Source organism: Girardinichthys multiradiatus, chromosome X, assembly GCF_021462225.1.
Source record: "Girardinichthys multiradiatus isolate DD_20200921_A chromosome X, DD_fGirMul_XY1, whole genome shotgun sequence".
In the NCBI taxonomy this organism is placed as follows: domain Eukaryota; kingdom Metazoa; phylum Chordata; class Actinopteri; order Cyprinodontiformes; family Goodeidae; genus Girardinichthys; species Girardinichthys multiradiatus.
Window position 1 is genome coordinate 10,440,335 of NC_061817.1, and position 10,568 is coordinate 10,450,902.

Below are 10,568 nucleotides of genomic sequence, written 5' to 3' on the forward strand. Positions count from 1 at the left end.
CCTGATTCCTGCATACAGGCAGAAACTAAAGCTCTGCAAACCTGTTGTGAGGACGACAAGGAAGTGGAGCAGTGAGGCTGTGGAGAATCTCCAGGCGTGTTTAGGCTGTACAGACTGGGATGTGTTCAGGACTACTACCAACAGTCTGGATGAGTACACAGAGGCTGTGACTTCCTACATCAGCTTCTGTGAGGACAGCTGTGTACCATCATGCACCAGGGTGAGTTACAACAACGACAAACCCTGGTTCACAGCTAAACTCAGAAGGTTAAGACTGGATAAGGAAGAGGCCTTCAGGAGTGGGGACAAAGACATATACAGAGAGGTGAAGTACAAGTTTGGCAAGGCAGTAAAAGAGGCCAAACGACTGTACTCTGAGAAGCTCCAAATCCAGTTCTCAGCCAACGACTCTGCGTCTGTCTGGAAAGGGCTCAAGCAAATCACCAACTACAAGCCGAAAGCCTCCCACTCCATCAACGACCGACGCCTCGCCAACGACCTGAACGAGTTCTACTGCCGCTTTGAAAGACAAAGGGACAGTCCTGCAACCATCTCCCACGACGCCCCCCAACAGCTGCAGCCACAATCCACCACCCCCACCTCCCCAACCTCAAGAGGGGCCTTGGCACCTCCAACCCCCACCAGCCCCCTACCCACGCCGAGGACGGCTCTTTCCATCCAGGAGAGGGACGTCAACAAACTCTTCAGGAGACAGAACCCCCGGAAAGCTGCTGGTCCGGATTCTGTCTCACCAGCCAGCCTGAAGCACTGCGCTGATCAGCTGTCTCCAGTCTTCACAGACATTTTTAACACCTCACTGGAGACATGTCATGTGCCAGCCTGCTTCAAGTCCTCCACCATCGTCCCTGTTCCCAAGAAGCCAAGGACCACAGGGCTTAATGACTTCAGACCCGTCGCCCTGACCTCTGTGGTGATGAAGTCCTTTGAGCGCCTTGTGCTCTCACACCTAAAAGACATCACCGACCCCCTCCTGGACCCCCTGCAGTTTGCCTACAGAGCCAACAGGTCTGTAGATGATGCAGTCAACCTAGCCCTTCACTTCATCCTCCGGCACCTGGACTCCACAGGAACCTATGCCAGGATCCTGTTTGTGGATTTCAGCTCTGCCTTCAACACCATCGTCCCAGCTCTGCTCCAGGAGAAGCTCTCCCAGCTGAGTGTGCCCGACTCCACCTGCAGGTGGATCACTGACTTCCTGTCTGACAGGAAGCAGCGCGTGAGGCTGGGGAAGCACGTCTCTGACTCCCTGACCATCAGCACCGGTTCCCCCCAAGGCTGTGTTCTCTCTCCTCTGCTCTTCTCCCTGTACACCAACAGCTGCACCTCCAGTCACCAGTCTGTCAAGCTTCTGAAGTTTGCGGACGACACCACCCTGATCGGACTCATCTCTGATGGTGACGAGTCCGCGTACAGATGGGAAGTGGACCATCTGTTGGACTGGTGCAGCCAGAACAACCTTGAGCTCAACGCTCTAAAGACAGTGGAGATGGTTGTGAACTTCAGGCAGAACCCAGCCCCACCTGCCCCCATCACCCTCTGTGACTCCACAATTGACACTGTGGAATCTTTCCGCTTCCTGGGAACCATCATCTCCCAGGATCTCAAGTGGGAGCCAAACATCAGCTCCCTCATCAAGAAAGCCCAGCAGAGGATGTTCTTCCTGCGGCAGCTGAAGAAATTCAACCTGCCAAAGACTATGATGGTGCACTTCTACACAGCCATCATTGAGTCCATCCTCACCTCCTCCATCACCATCTGGTACGCCGCTGCTACAGCCAAGGATAAGGGCAGGCTGCAGCGTGTCATTCGGTCTGCTGAGAAGGTGATTGGCTGCAGTCTACTGTCGCTCCAGGAACTGTACACCTCCAGGACCCTGAAGCGGGCAGGGAAGATTCTGGCTGATCCCTCCCACCCCGGTCACAGACTCTTTGAGACTCTCCCCTCTGGCAGGAGGCTGCGGTCCATCCGGACCAAAACCTCACGCCACAAGAACAGTTTTTTCCCATCTGCCACCAGCCTGGTTAACAAAGCCCGGAAACCACCCTGACACTCTCCCTTTCCCCCACACCCCCCCTTTTTTTGCTGACAGGACACCTGTAACCTGTAACTCTATGCGTTACATTAACGCTCAGCTTGGACTCCTGCTTACTTGCACTGCTTTACTTGCACAATGATCACCTGCACTGTTGTATTGCTCTTGCATCTTATACTGCTCTACATTTACTCTCACTCACTTAAAACTGTGCACTTATATTTATATTATATTGTAGATATGTTTGTACTGTTTAATTTGTACTGTATTGCACCGACTACGCCAAAACAAATTCCTTGTATGTCCAAAAACGTACTTGGCAATAAAGCTTTTCTGATTCTGATTCTGATTCTGAAAAGTAGTGAAGATGTTGTCCCAACTCAGTTTCCATTATTATTAAAGTAAAGGAGCTATTTGTGTTGTCCCATCATTGTCGTTGCCCACTTATTTCCAGTCCATTTGATTAAAATGATTTCCAATAAGTCCTCCACACTGTTTCCAATACACCCGTACTTCAGTTGGCCATTCTGCGTTATCTGTAATTTTGGGGTTGGAAAAAATTGAATCATGTTTTTCTATATGAATTCCCTCCAGTGACATGAGCTTGATGTATTCAATTTGGTTCTGTAAATGTTGACCCAAATTTCCTCTGATATGAAAGTCTTGAAATCCCTATGTCAATGATTATTAAAGTCCTGAGGTAGAAACATCTATCTATTGATATCTATTGATATCTTCTACACTTGACAGTTTCGTCATTCCAGTTAGGTTGTGTCATTGTTTCTCATTAACCAAAGTTTAGGTTTTCTTATCTTACAATTTAGGCAGGCTTGTTTTTGGGTGGGTAACGATTATTAGTATATCATCTGCATAAAGGCCGGTTTTACATTCAGTTTCCTTAATCCAGATCCCTTTAATTTCTTTTTCCTCTCTAATTCCCTTCACACACAGTTTTATAAATTAGGCGATAAAGGCAGGACTAAGAGTTCAGGCTAGTATTACTGAATATTCCATGGCAGCTTTAGCTTGCAAGCAACAATGAACAAAATCTCCACAAGCCATCTGTTGTTTAACAAGGCTCCTCATCTCAGAAATTACTACAACAATGATTTGAATCTGCTGTAATTATAGGCTTTAGAAAACTTTAGAAGCACCACATTTGTACCTTGTATCTGTATCTTGCCCTAGCAGGTTAATCAGTCTATATCTAAGAGTTTTCTAGCAGTTGCTGTAAGCTTCTGCATGTGTTTGTGTTTACATCCAGATCTGTGGCTGAGCAGAAGACCACGGTGAGCATCCTCGATGACATCGGCAGCATGTTTGACGACTTGGCTGACCAGCTGGACGCCATGTTGGAGTAACAGCAGAAACTGATCAGTCAATCTCCATGGCAACGCTGCATCAAGACTGAATCAGATGGCGCAAGAGGCAACCCTCCTCCCTATCTCTCTCTCTTCTTCTCTTCATCCACCTCTCTCTGCCACGCTCATCTCCTCTTAGCCCCGGGCTGCTGTTCGTCCATTTGTCCATCGCTGCTCCAGAGGGAACTTGATTCTTCTCTTCTATTTCTCGTCTCTTTTCGCATGGAGCAAAAAAAAAACAAAAAACAAAGTGACCGAGATGGACCTGGACAGAGATCTGGTGGTAAGAAGCAGCAGCACTGAAATACGGATGGAAAGAGGGGCAGAAAAAGAGAGATTAAAAAGCCTAGGAGAGAAAAAAGAAAAAACACAAACAAGAAGGATTCATAAAGAAACGTATCACCGTGGAGAAGACTGCAATCACAAGGTGACTCTTTTAAGAACTCCACATGGACTCTATAAGTGAACAAATACTAATACAGATTTAAAAACCAACTGTGTAATGAATCATAGTATGGTATGTGTACATTCTAAGCATGGAGAGTTTATATCTACTGAAAAAGTCCTGCATTAGCACAGTAATATATGCTATACGCCGATAAATATGAATCTCTAGCTCTTTGATTTGATGTCCTGGTTCTGTGTGGAATGGTGACCTCTGGTGTTGTGACGATGTAAATGACTTGGTGGAAAATAATTCTATGTGACCAAATTGAGACTATTCACCTCCCGATGGGTGTGCGTGTGACGATTGTCCGGGTGAGGGTGAGTGACGGAGACGGTGTGACGGATGTGCTCCACAAGAACGTCATGGAATTTCAGGATCACAATTCCATTCCCAGTGGTGGCCAGAGTCGAGTTACATGGTCTACATCACCCTGCAAATGCACGCACACGGACAGGCCCATGCGCAGACAGCAGAAGCACAATGACCCATGCAGCCGACTTGCACCCACACACAAACAAACACACAGGAACCTTCATAATATGAACTAAAATCGTAGAAAAGTAGGGCTACAGCAGGTTGTTTTATGGGATTTAGCAGGTAAAGTTGGAGGGAAACAGTCAAGGGCGTAAAGAACTTCAAAACACAATTTATGGAAAGGTTGAGGTAAATAAGTAAGTCTGACATTTCCCGGTGTGCATGGTTAGATGGGTCTAAGTTGCCCCAAAGCACCTTGTGAAGGTCAGCACAAGCATCACAGTCAGAGCTGCATGTCAACAAAGAGGGCTTCAAAAACACTGCTGACTGATCAAGTACAGCAGCAAACTTCAGGTTCCATTGTCAGGCAAACTCCATCCTGTTACCACAAACGTAACCTTATCCAAAACAGTAAAACCTGCTCTCTCATTTCAATTTGAATCACTTGCAGCATAAATGAATAATCATGCTCCCACTATTGTCAATCAATGAAAAGGAAACATTTTTTGATTGCAAAAACAAGTTTAGAGTTTCACATGTTTTTATTTTTGCCAACTCAAAAACTCCAGTTTGAAGCAAAGATTATTACTAATGTGTTAAAGTTGTCAAATCATGATACTATCACTACCATGCCTCAGACAAGAAAGCGGTACTTAGAATAAAGCTCCGCCTAAGAGAAACGTTAGTCTAAAGAAACAGATAAGCTTTTTGCAGCAGACCTCAGTTTTCATTGTGCTTTTAGCTTACTAACCAAGGTCCTTTGATTAAACAAAGACGTTTCAAATCACCAGTATGGATGCACCCTGCTTTCTGTTCTGCAATCCTTCACTAAAGCACTTTTGACGCTTCATGCCGTGGCTTGCAAAAGTACCTCTACCTCTTGAACTTCATCTCATTTTGTCATGCTTTCAACACAAACTTAAAAAGATAAATGTGTTTGATTGGCATTTATGTGATAAAACAACAGAAACTGTGAAGCGACCGCGGGAGCCTGGCATCGCCGGCTGCACAGCACCAACGAGGCCGTTGCTCAGTTCCAAATGTTGCGTCTAGGTGGCGCTGTGAGCGTCATGTCAAATGATCTTCGGTCATACAGAGTTCTGGTTTTGCAAAAAGCATTCAAAATTTGGAGTAAATCGGACCTTCCAGATGTAAGCTGCACTCACTTGTTTGTTTGTGGGCGGGGCTATAATGATGTCATTAGTTGACTGTGTCAACATGTCCATCATTAACTCATGATCATGTATACTACATTTCAAGTGGATCCGATGATGTATGAAGGAGATATAGCCCTTGAAGTGTCCTAGGGGGCGCTGTTGATCCAAATTTAAATGTAATCCTATAGAGCTGTTTGGAGGTTGACAAAGATCCAGCATATTCATTTTGGAGTGAATCGGACCATGCATGTGTAATTTAGAGGTAAACGTATGGCCGTGGCGTGACATCAGAATTCACCACTCCCTCATGGCCACACTCTCCAGCTAAAGCAGTAAGTACTGGCGACTGTCTTAGACCATCATGTTATCTGTTACTTGGGACAATTTCACATTGATAAAGTTAAGAACATCAAACATTGACTGTCTAAAGAAAAACTGGACACTTCCTGTTGTCAGGGGGCGGGGCTTCAATGATGTCAGCATCTGACCAGTGAATATTGTTCAGGCCTAGAGGCAGATCAATCCCAGAAGGTTTAATGTGTCTGTGACTTTCCTTGTAGGAGCTGTCAATTTAGTGTTTTATGGCGAGAAGTCATATTTTGAGGCGTGGCCACGCCCACACGCTTTCATGTATCAATAATCTTTTGATAACTTTTGATCCCCAATGCCTTAAGAGTATACTGAGTGATTTTCAAGTCTCTAAGTCAAAAGCTGTAGGAGGAGTTCGCTCAGATATGCGGGTTAGAAACGCTCAAAACAGGGTCAAAATGGCAACTTCAATCCAACATGGCCGACTTCCTGTTGGGTTTGGACCAATGCTCCAAGAGACTGTTTTATAGGTCCTGCCAAGGTAGATATGTGTACCGAATTTCAGATTCCTTGGTGAAAGCATGGCTTGGGGCTGATTTTTTAAAATTTTCTAGGGGGCGCTGTGGACGAATTAGGCCACGCTCACCAAATATGTCATCAGATCTCTGTTGGGGACTAGACAAGGATCAATCACATGGAATTTGGTGCAGCTCAGATGATGTATGGGAAAATTAAAGGCAAACGTATGGCCATGGCGTGACGTCTGACTTCGCCACGCCACCGTGGCCACGCCCTTTTATGAAAAGTTACTGTGCTTCAAACGACGTTAGACCCACTAGTTATCTGTCTTCTGACACAGATTCAAGTTGATTGGGTCAAGAGGGTCAGAGAGGCACCTTTCCAAATGAAAAAAGTGACTTCCTGTTTTGAGGGGGCGTGGCTTTGATGATGTCAGCATATGACCCCATAGGATTGTCGGGAACCCGAATGTCCTCCTTCATGGCAAGTTTGGTGTGGTTTGGCGTTTTTATGTGAAAGTTATTGCATATTTTTAGTTTGGGCGCAAACACCAAGTTTGTGTCCCGGCCACGCCCCCTAAACATGGCCGAAAACTCAGGATTTTGATAACTTTTAATCCCCCATCCCTTAACTGCATGTTGACCAAATATTAACCCGATAGCTCAAAATCCCTAGGAGGAGTTTGTTAAAGTTCGAGGTGAGTAAAAGTGAAAAACGGGCAAAAATCGGCCTTTGACCCAAAATGGCCGACTTCCTGTGCGTTTTAGGGCATACCCCCAAGAAACTTTTTTTCTTGGTTTGAGAAGCTCTAGCAGTGTGCCGAATTTCAGATCTGTACGAATTACGGGTCGGCCTAACTCACATTTGGGGGCGTGGCTACGTGTTTTGGCCACGCCCACTGAGAACGACATTAAGGAACAAGAACTTTACGCGGGGGACAATTTTGGGTGAAGTTTGGTGACTTTTGGGGCATGGCAAAGTCCCCATATTGCCCCGCAAAGAAAAAAGAATAAAGAATAAGAATTCCTACGATTACAATAGGCCCTTGCAGTTTTCCTGCTCGGGCCTAATAATTATCCGTGGCACACCTTGAAACAGTTTAAGTGGCATTAATACTTTTGCAAGACACTGTATGTACTGCAGTCCATACACTCATTGTTGCAGTACTGATTAGAGAGCAGTCCAGCTAGCCTGAACGCTGAATCCCTCAGCTCTCGGGAAACTCAAGTAAAATACTAAATGATCCAACTAATTAGGTCAGCATCAGCCTCAATACCACCTCTCTATTTTTACAACCATGTTAACAATAAAATAAAGGAAATTCACAGTCCACTCACTGACATTTCAGCACTTAACTCATACTTCTCTCATCCCACACACCTACAAGCCACTCATCTTGGTTCGCCATGACAATCTACTGTGCAACAACCCATTTTTATAGGTTACTTTATCATGTAGCCATGATTTTGTGTACAAGGGACAGAAGTCTAGTGGTGTTGGAATAGTGTGAGCAGCAGTAATCAAATAGAGTGATGGTTTATTTCTGTGAGTTATATTTGACCAAAATAAGGTGCAATACTCCAGTATTTCATGTGCTCCTCAACAACCCATAAAAGAAAACAGTCTCATAGCAGCTGCACTCTTTGTCTATGAATAAATAATAATTCAGAGAATAGATGTGGTATTTAAATTCTGATCACATACAGAATATATATATATATATGGATATTTGCAAAACTAAAAAATAAGAAGTGTATTTATGATGTGTGTGTCAACCTGAAGAGTATTTTTCAAAGTGATCAGATCTAATCTGAGTATTCCGAATCCGTTTGCTTCTCCATGCTTAAGTGGTCCAAGCTATTGAACCATTGTAGGATACCCTAATGGAATATTTCAAGGAAGTGTTCTTTTCTATTATGATATCATTTTATTGTTTTCTCTGCATACATGTGTCCAGATGTGGCGATGTTTATAATACAAACAATTCTTGTTGTTTACTTTAATTTTTTTCTATGGTTTAGATTTTTTTTTTGTCTTTCAAACATGTGCCTTGCTTTGTGATTTTGGTCTAACTTCAATACAGTAGATGGGTCTTTAAAATATCAGGGAATCGCTCTCTTTTCCCCTCTTTGCTATCATAGTTACATTTGTTTAAAATGATTGAAACCCTTAATATTTATCCACCTGGACAACCAGAAACCACCTTGTTGCACTTCATTTAAGTAGGTTTCATGCTTCAAAACATAGTTTCTCTCTGCAAGTTGCTTGGGTAAATGCACACTTTCCTGCTAAGCGTAAAATAACTTGATCAATAGCATCTAGCTAATGTACACCTCGTTAACACAATTGTGTTTATGCGTTTCAAATTTGCAGAAAGACACTCTGGCTTAGGTTAATAATGCTTCGGCATCACCACATATAACACAAATACGCAACACTTCCATGGAATTTACCCGAGGGCCACTCAAATGTGTCAGCAATGACCCATTAATAACATGACATCTCATGCTACGGTATGCAGGCACTCTGTGCTGATGAAGATTCACCTCAGCAGGCTGAATTCTTGCAGTGGCTCCAGCTGATGGCAGGCAGACCTACTTTTAGATTAATTAAGCTTATATTTATTTGATAACTTGAGGGCATGCTTATAGCATTGAGCTTTCAGGTGATATGGGGGGGGAGACATGACGATGTCACTGAAAAAGTAAACGTACCCCATCCAGACAGTTGAACATTGAAATTGACACCTTTTATCCCTATATGTATGTGCTACTCAAAACAAGGAAACTTTAATAGCAACATCATTCAAAATGCATCTTATTTCCTTACATAACGCCTTCATTTTAACATTTGTTTAAATGAGAGAAATGCATTGTTATTGGCTTGTATTGCTAATAATAGCCTGGTCAGTGAGCATAAAATTAGCAAATCTTCCTGGTTCTCCAACTTTCCAGTGGAGAGTTTCGACTTCTGAGGTCAATGGAATGCAGAATAAGCTATGGTTGAAATTAGGCAGGCTGCATGTTATGGGGTAGGATTAACATTTGATTGAAGAGCTTAAACTCAACATTACAACCACCTATTACTTCATGTATTAGAAAACCCTTCATAAAGCCTAGTGCTAACCCTAACACAGTGACAACACTCATCTCCTGAAATGTTAAACAGTATTTGGGAGAAACTGCAGTCAAACATAACTTTCAGAAGGATCAGGTTGCGCCTCTTGTTCTCAGATTCCACCACTCTTTTCAGTTCATAATTACTTGGAATTATTTTTCTTTTATGGCCTAACCCAGGGGCTGCAACATGCAGCTCTTAAGAACTTTGGCCAGAAATAATAAGTATCTGTACTTCCATCCATCGTCTACGACCACTCGTCCTCGCATGGCTGTGGGGGTAGGGGCTAATGCCTATCTCCAGAAATCATTGGGCGAGAAGCTGGGTACAGGTTATCCCAGAACAACTCAGAGACACACAGGACAAACAACCATCCAGGCACACACTCACACCTAAGGGTGATTTAACTGAACAGTCATGTTTTGGCATTGTGGTAGGAAGCTGGAGTTTTCAGAGAGAACCCATGCATCCATGAGGTAGACATGGAGACTCCATGCAGTAACACGTCAGGCTGGGATTTGAACCAAGGTTCAAAGGCAACAGGTGCTAACAACTGCACCACCATGCAGCCAGTATATTTGGGCAGTGTCACCAATGGTACAACAAGTCATTTCTTGGTACTGTTATTTTTTGGCATTAGACCACAAATGTTTTTTTCCCCTTTGTTAATATATAATAACAACAACCTAATTGTAATTATGACTCTGTCCCTAAGCCAAACCTTAAACATAAACTGCATTTATGAGTCTTGAATTGCGTATTTAATATTTTATGCATAGTCGTGAGCCAGGAGAATGTCATACAGGGTCCACAAAGGGCTTTTGACTACAGGGAATCAGAGTGGTGTATAGATTCTGCAGCTGGATATTACTGACTACTTTATCCATGGTGATCATGATGTTCCTCCTTTGAATTTTGATGTCACATTAATGTTGACGACATTGCCACCTGCTGGCAAAAGGGGATATCAGTGGTCATGTGGGAATTTCAAAGCTCCTGTGGGGTAAGGTTTTTATTACAAATACAGGAAAAACCTCTTGTTTGAAAAATATTTAGAGTTTAGCTGTTGGCCGAGACAAATACAATGATCTTTAGCTCCTTTTGTCCAACTGGATTTGTAGAGCATCCTA

At 43.6% G+C, this 10,568-nt stretch overlaps 1 protein-coding gene across 3 annotated transcripts in view; it reads left to right on the forward strand.

The window, feature by feature from the left end:
- The window catches only part of LOC124863345 (caskin-1-like), a 150,016-nt gene extending 145,978 nt beyond the window's left edge, over positions 1-4,038 (forward strand). For all 3 annotated transcript variants that reach the window (XM_047357688.1, XM_047357690.1, XM_047357691.1), the window contains one exon: positions 3,318-4,038. In XM_047357688.1, the coding sequence (XP_047213644.1) occupies positions 3,318-3,414 (97 nt within the window). In that variant the 3' untranslated portion in view covers positions 3,415-4,038. The remainder of the gene's footprint in view (positions 1-3,317) is intronic.
- Positions 4,039-10,568: the final 6,530 nt, after the last annotated feature.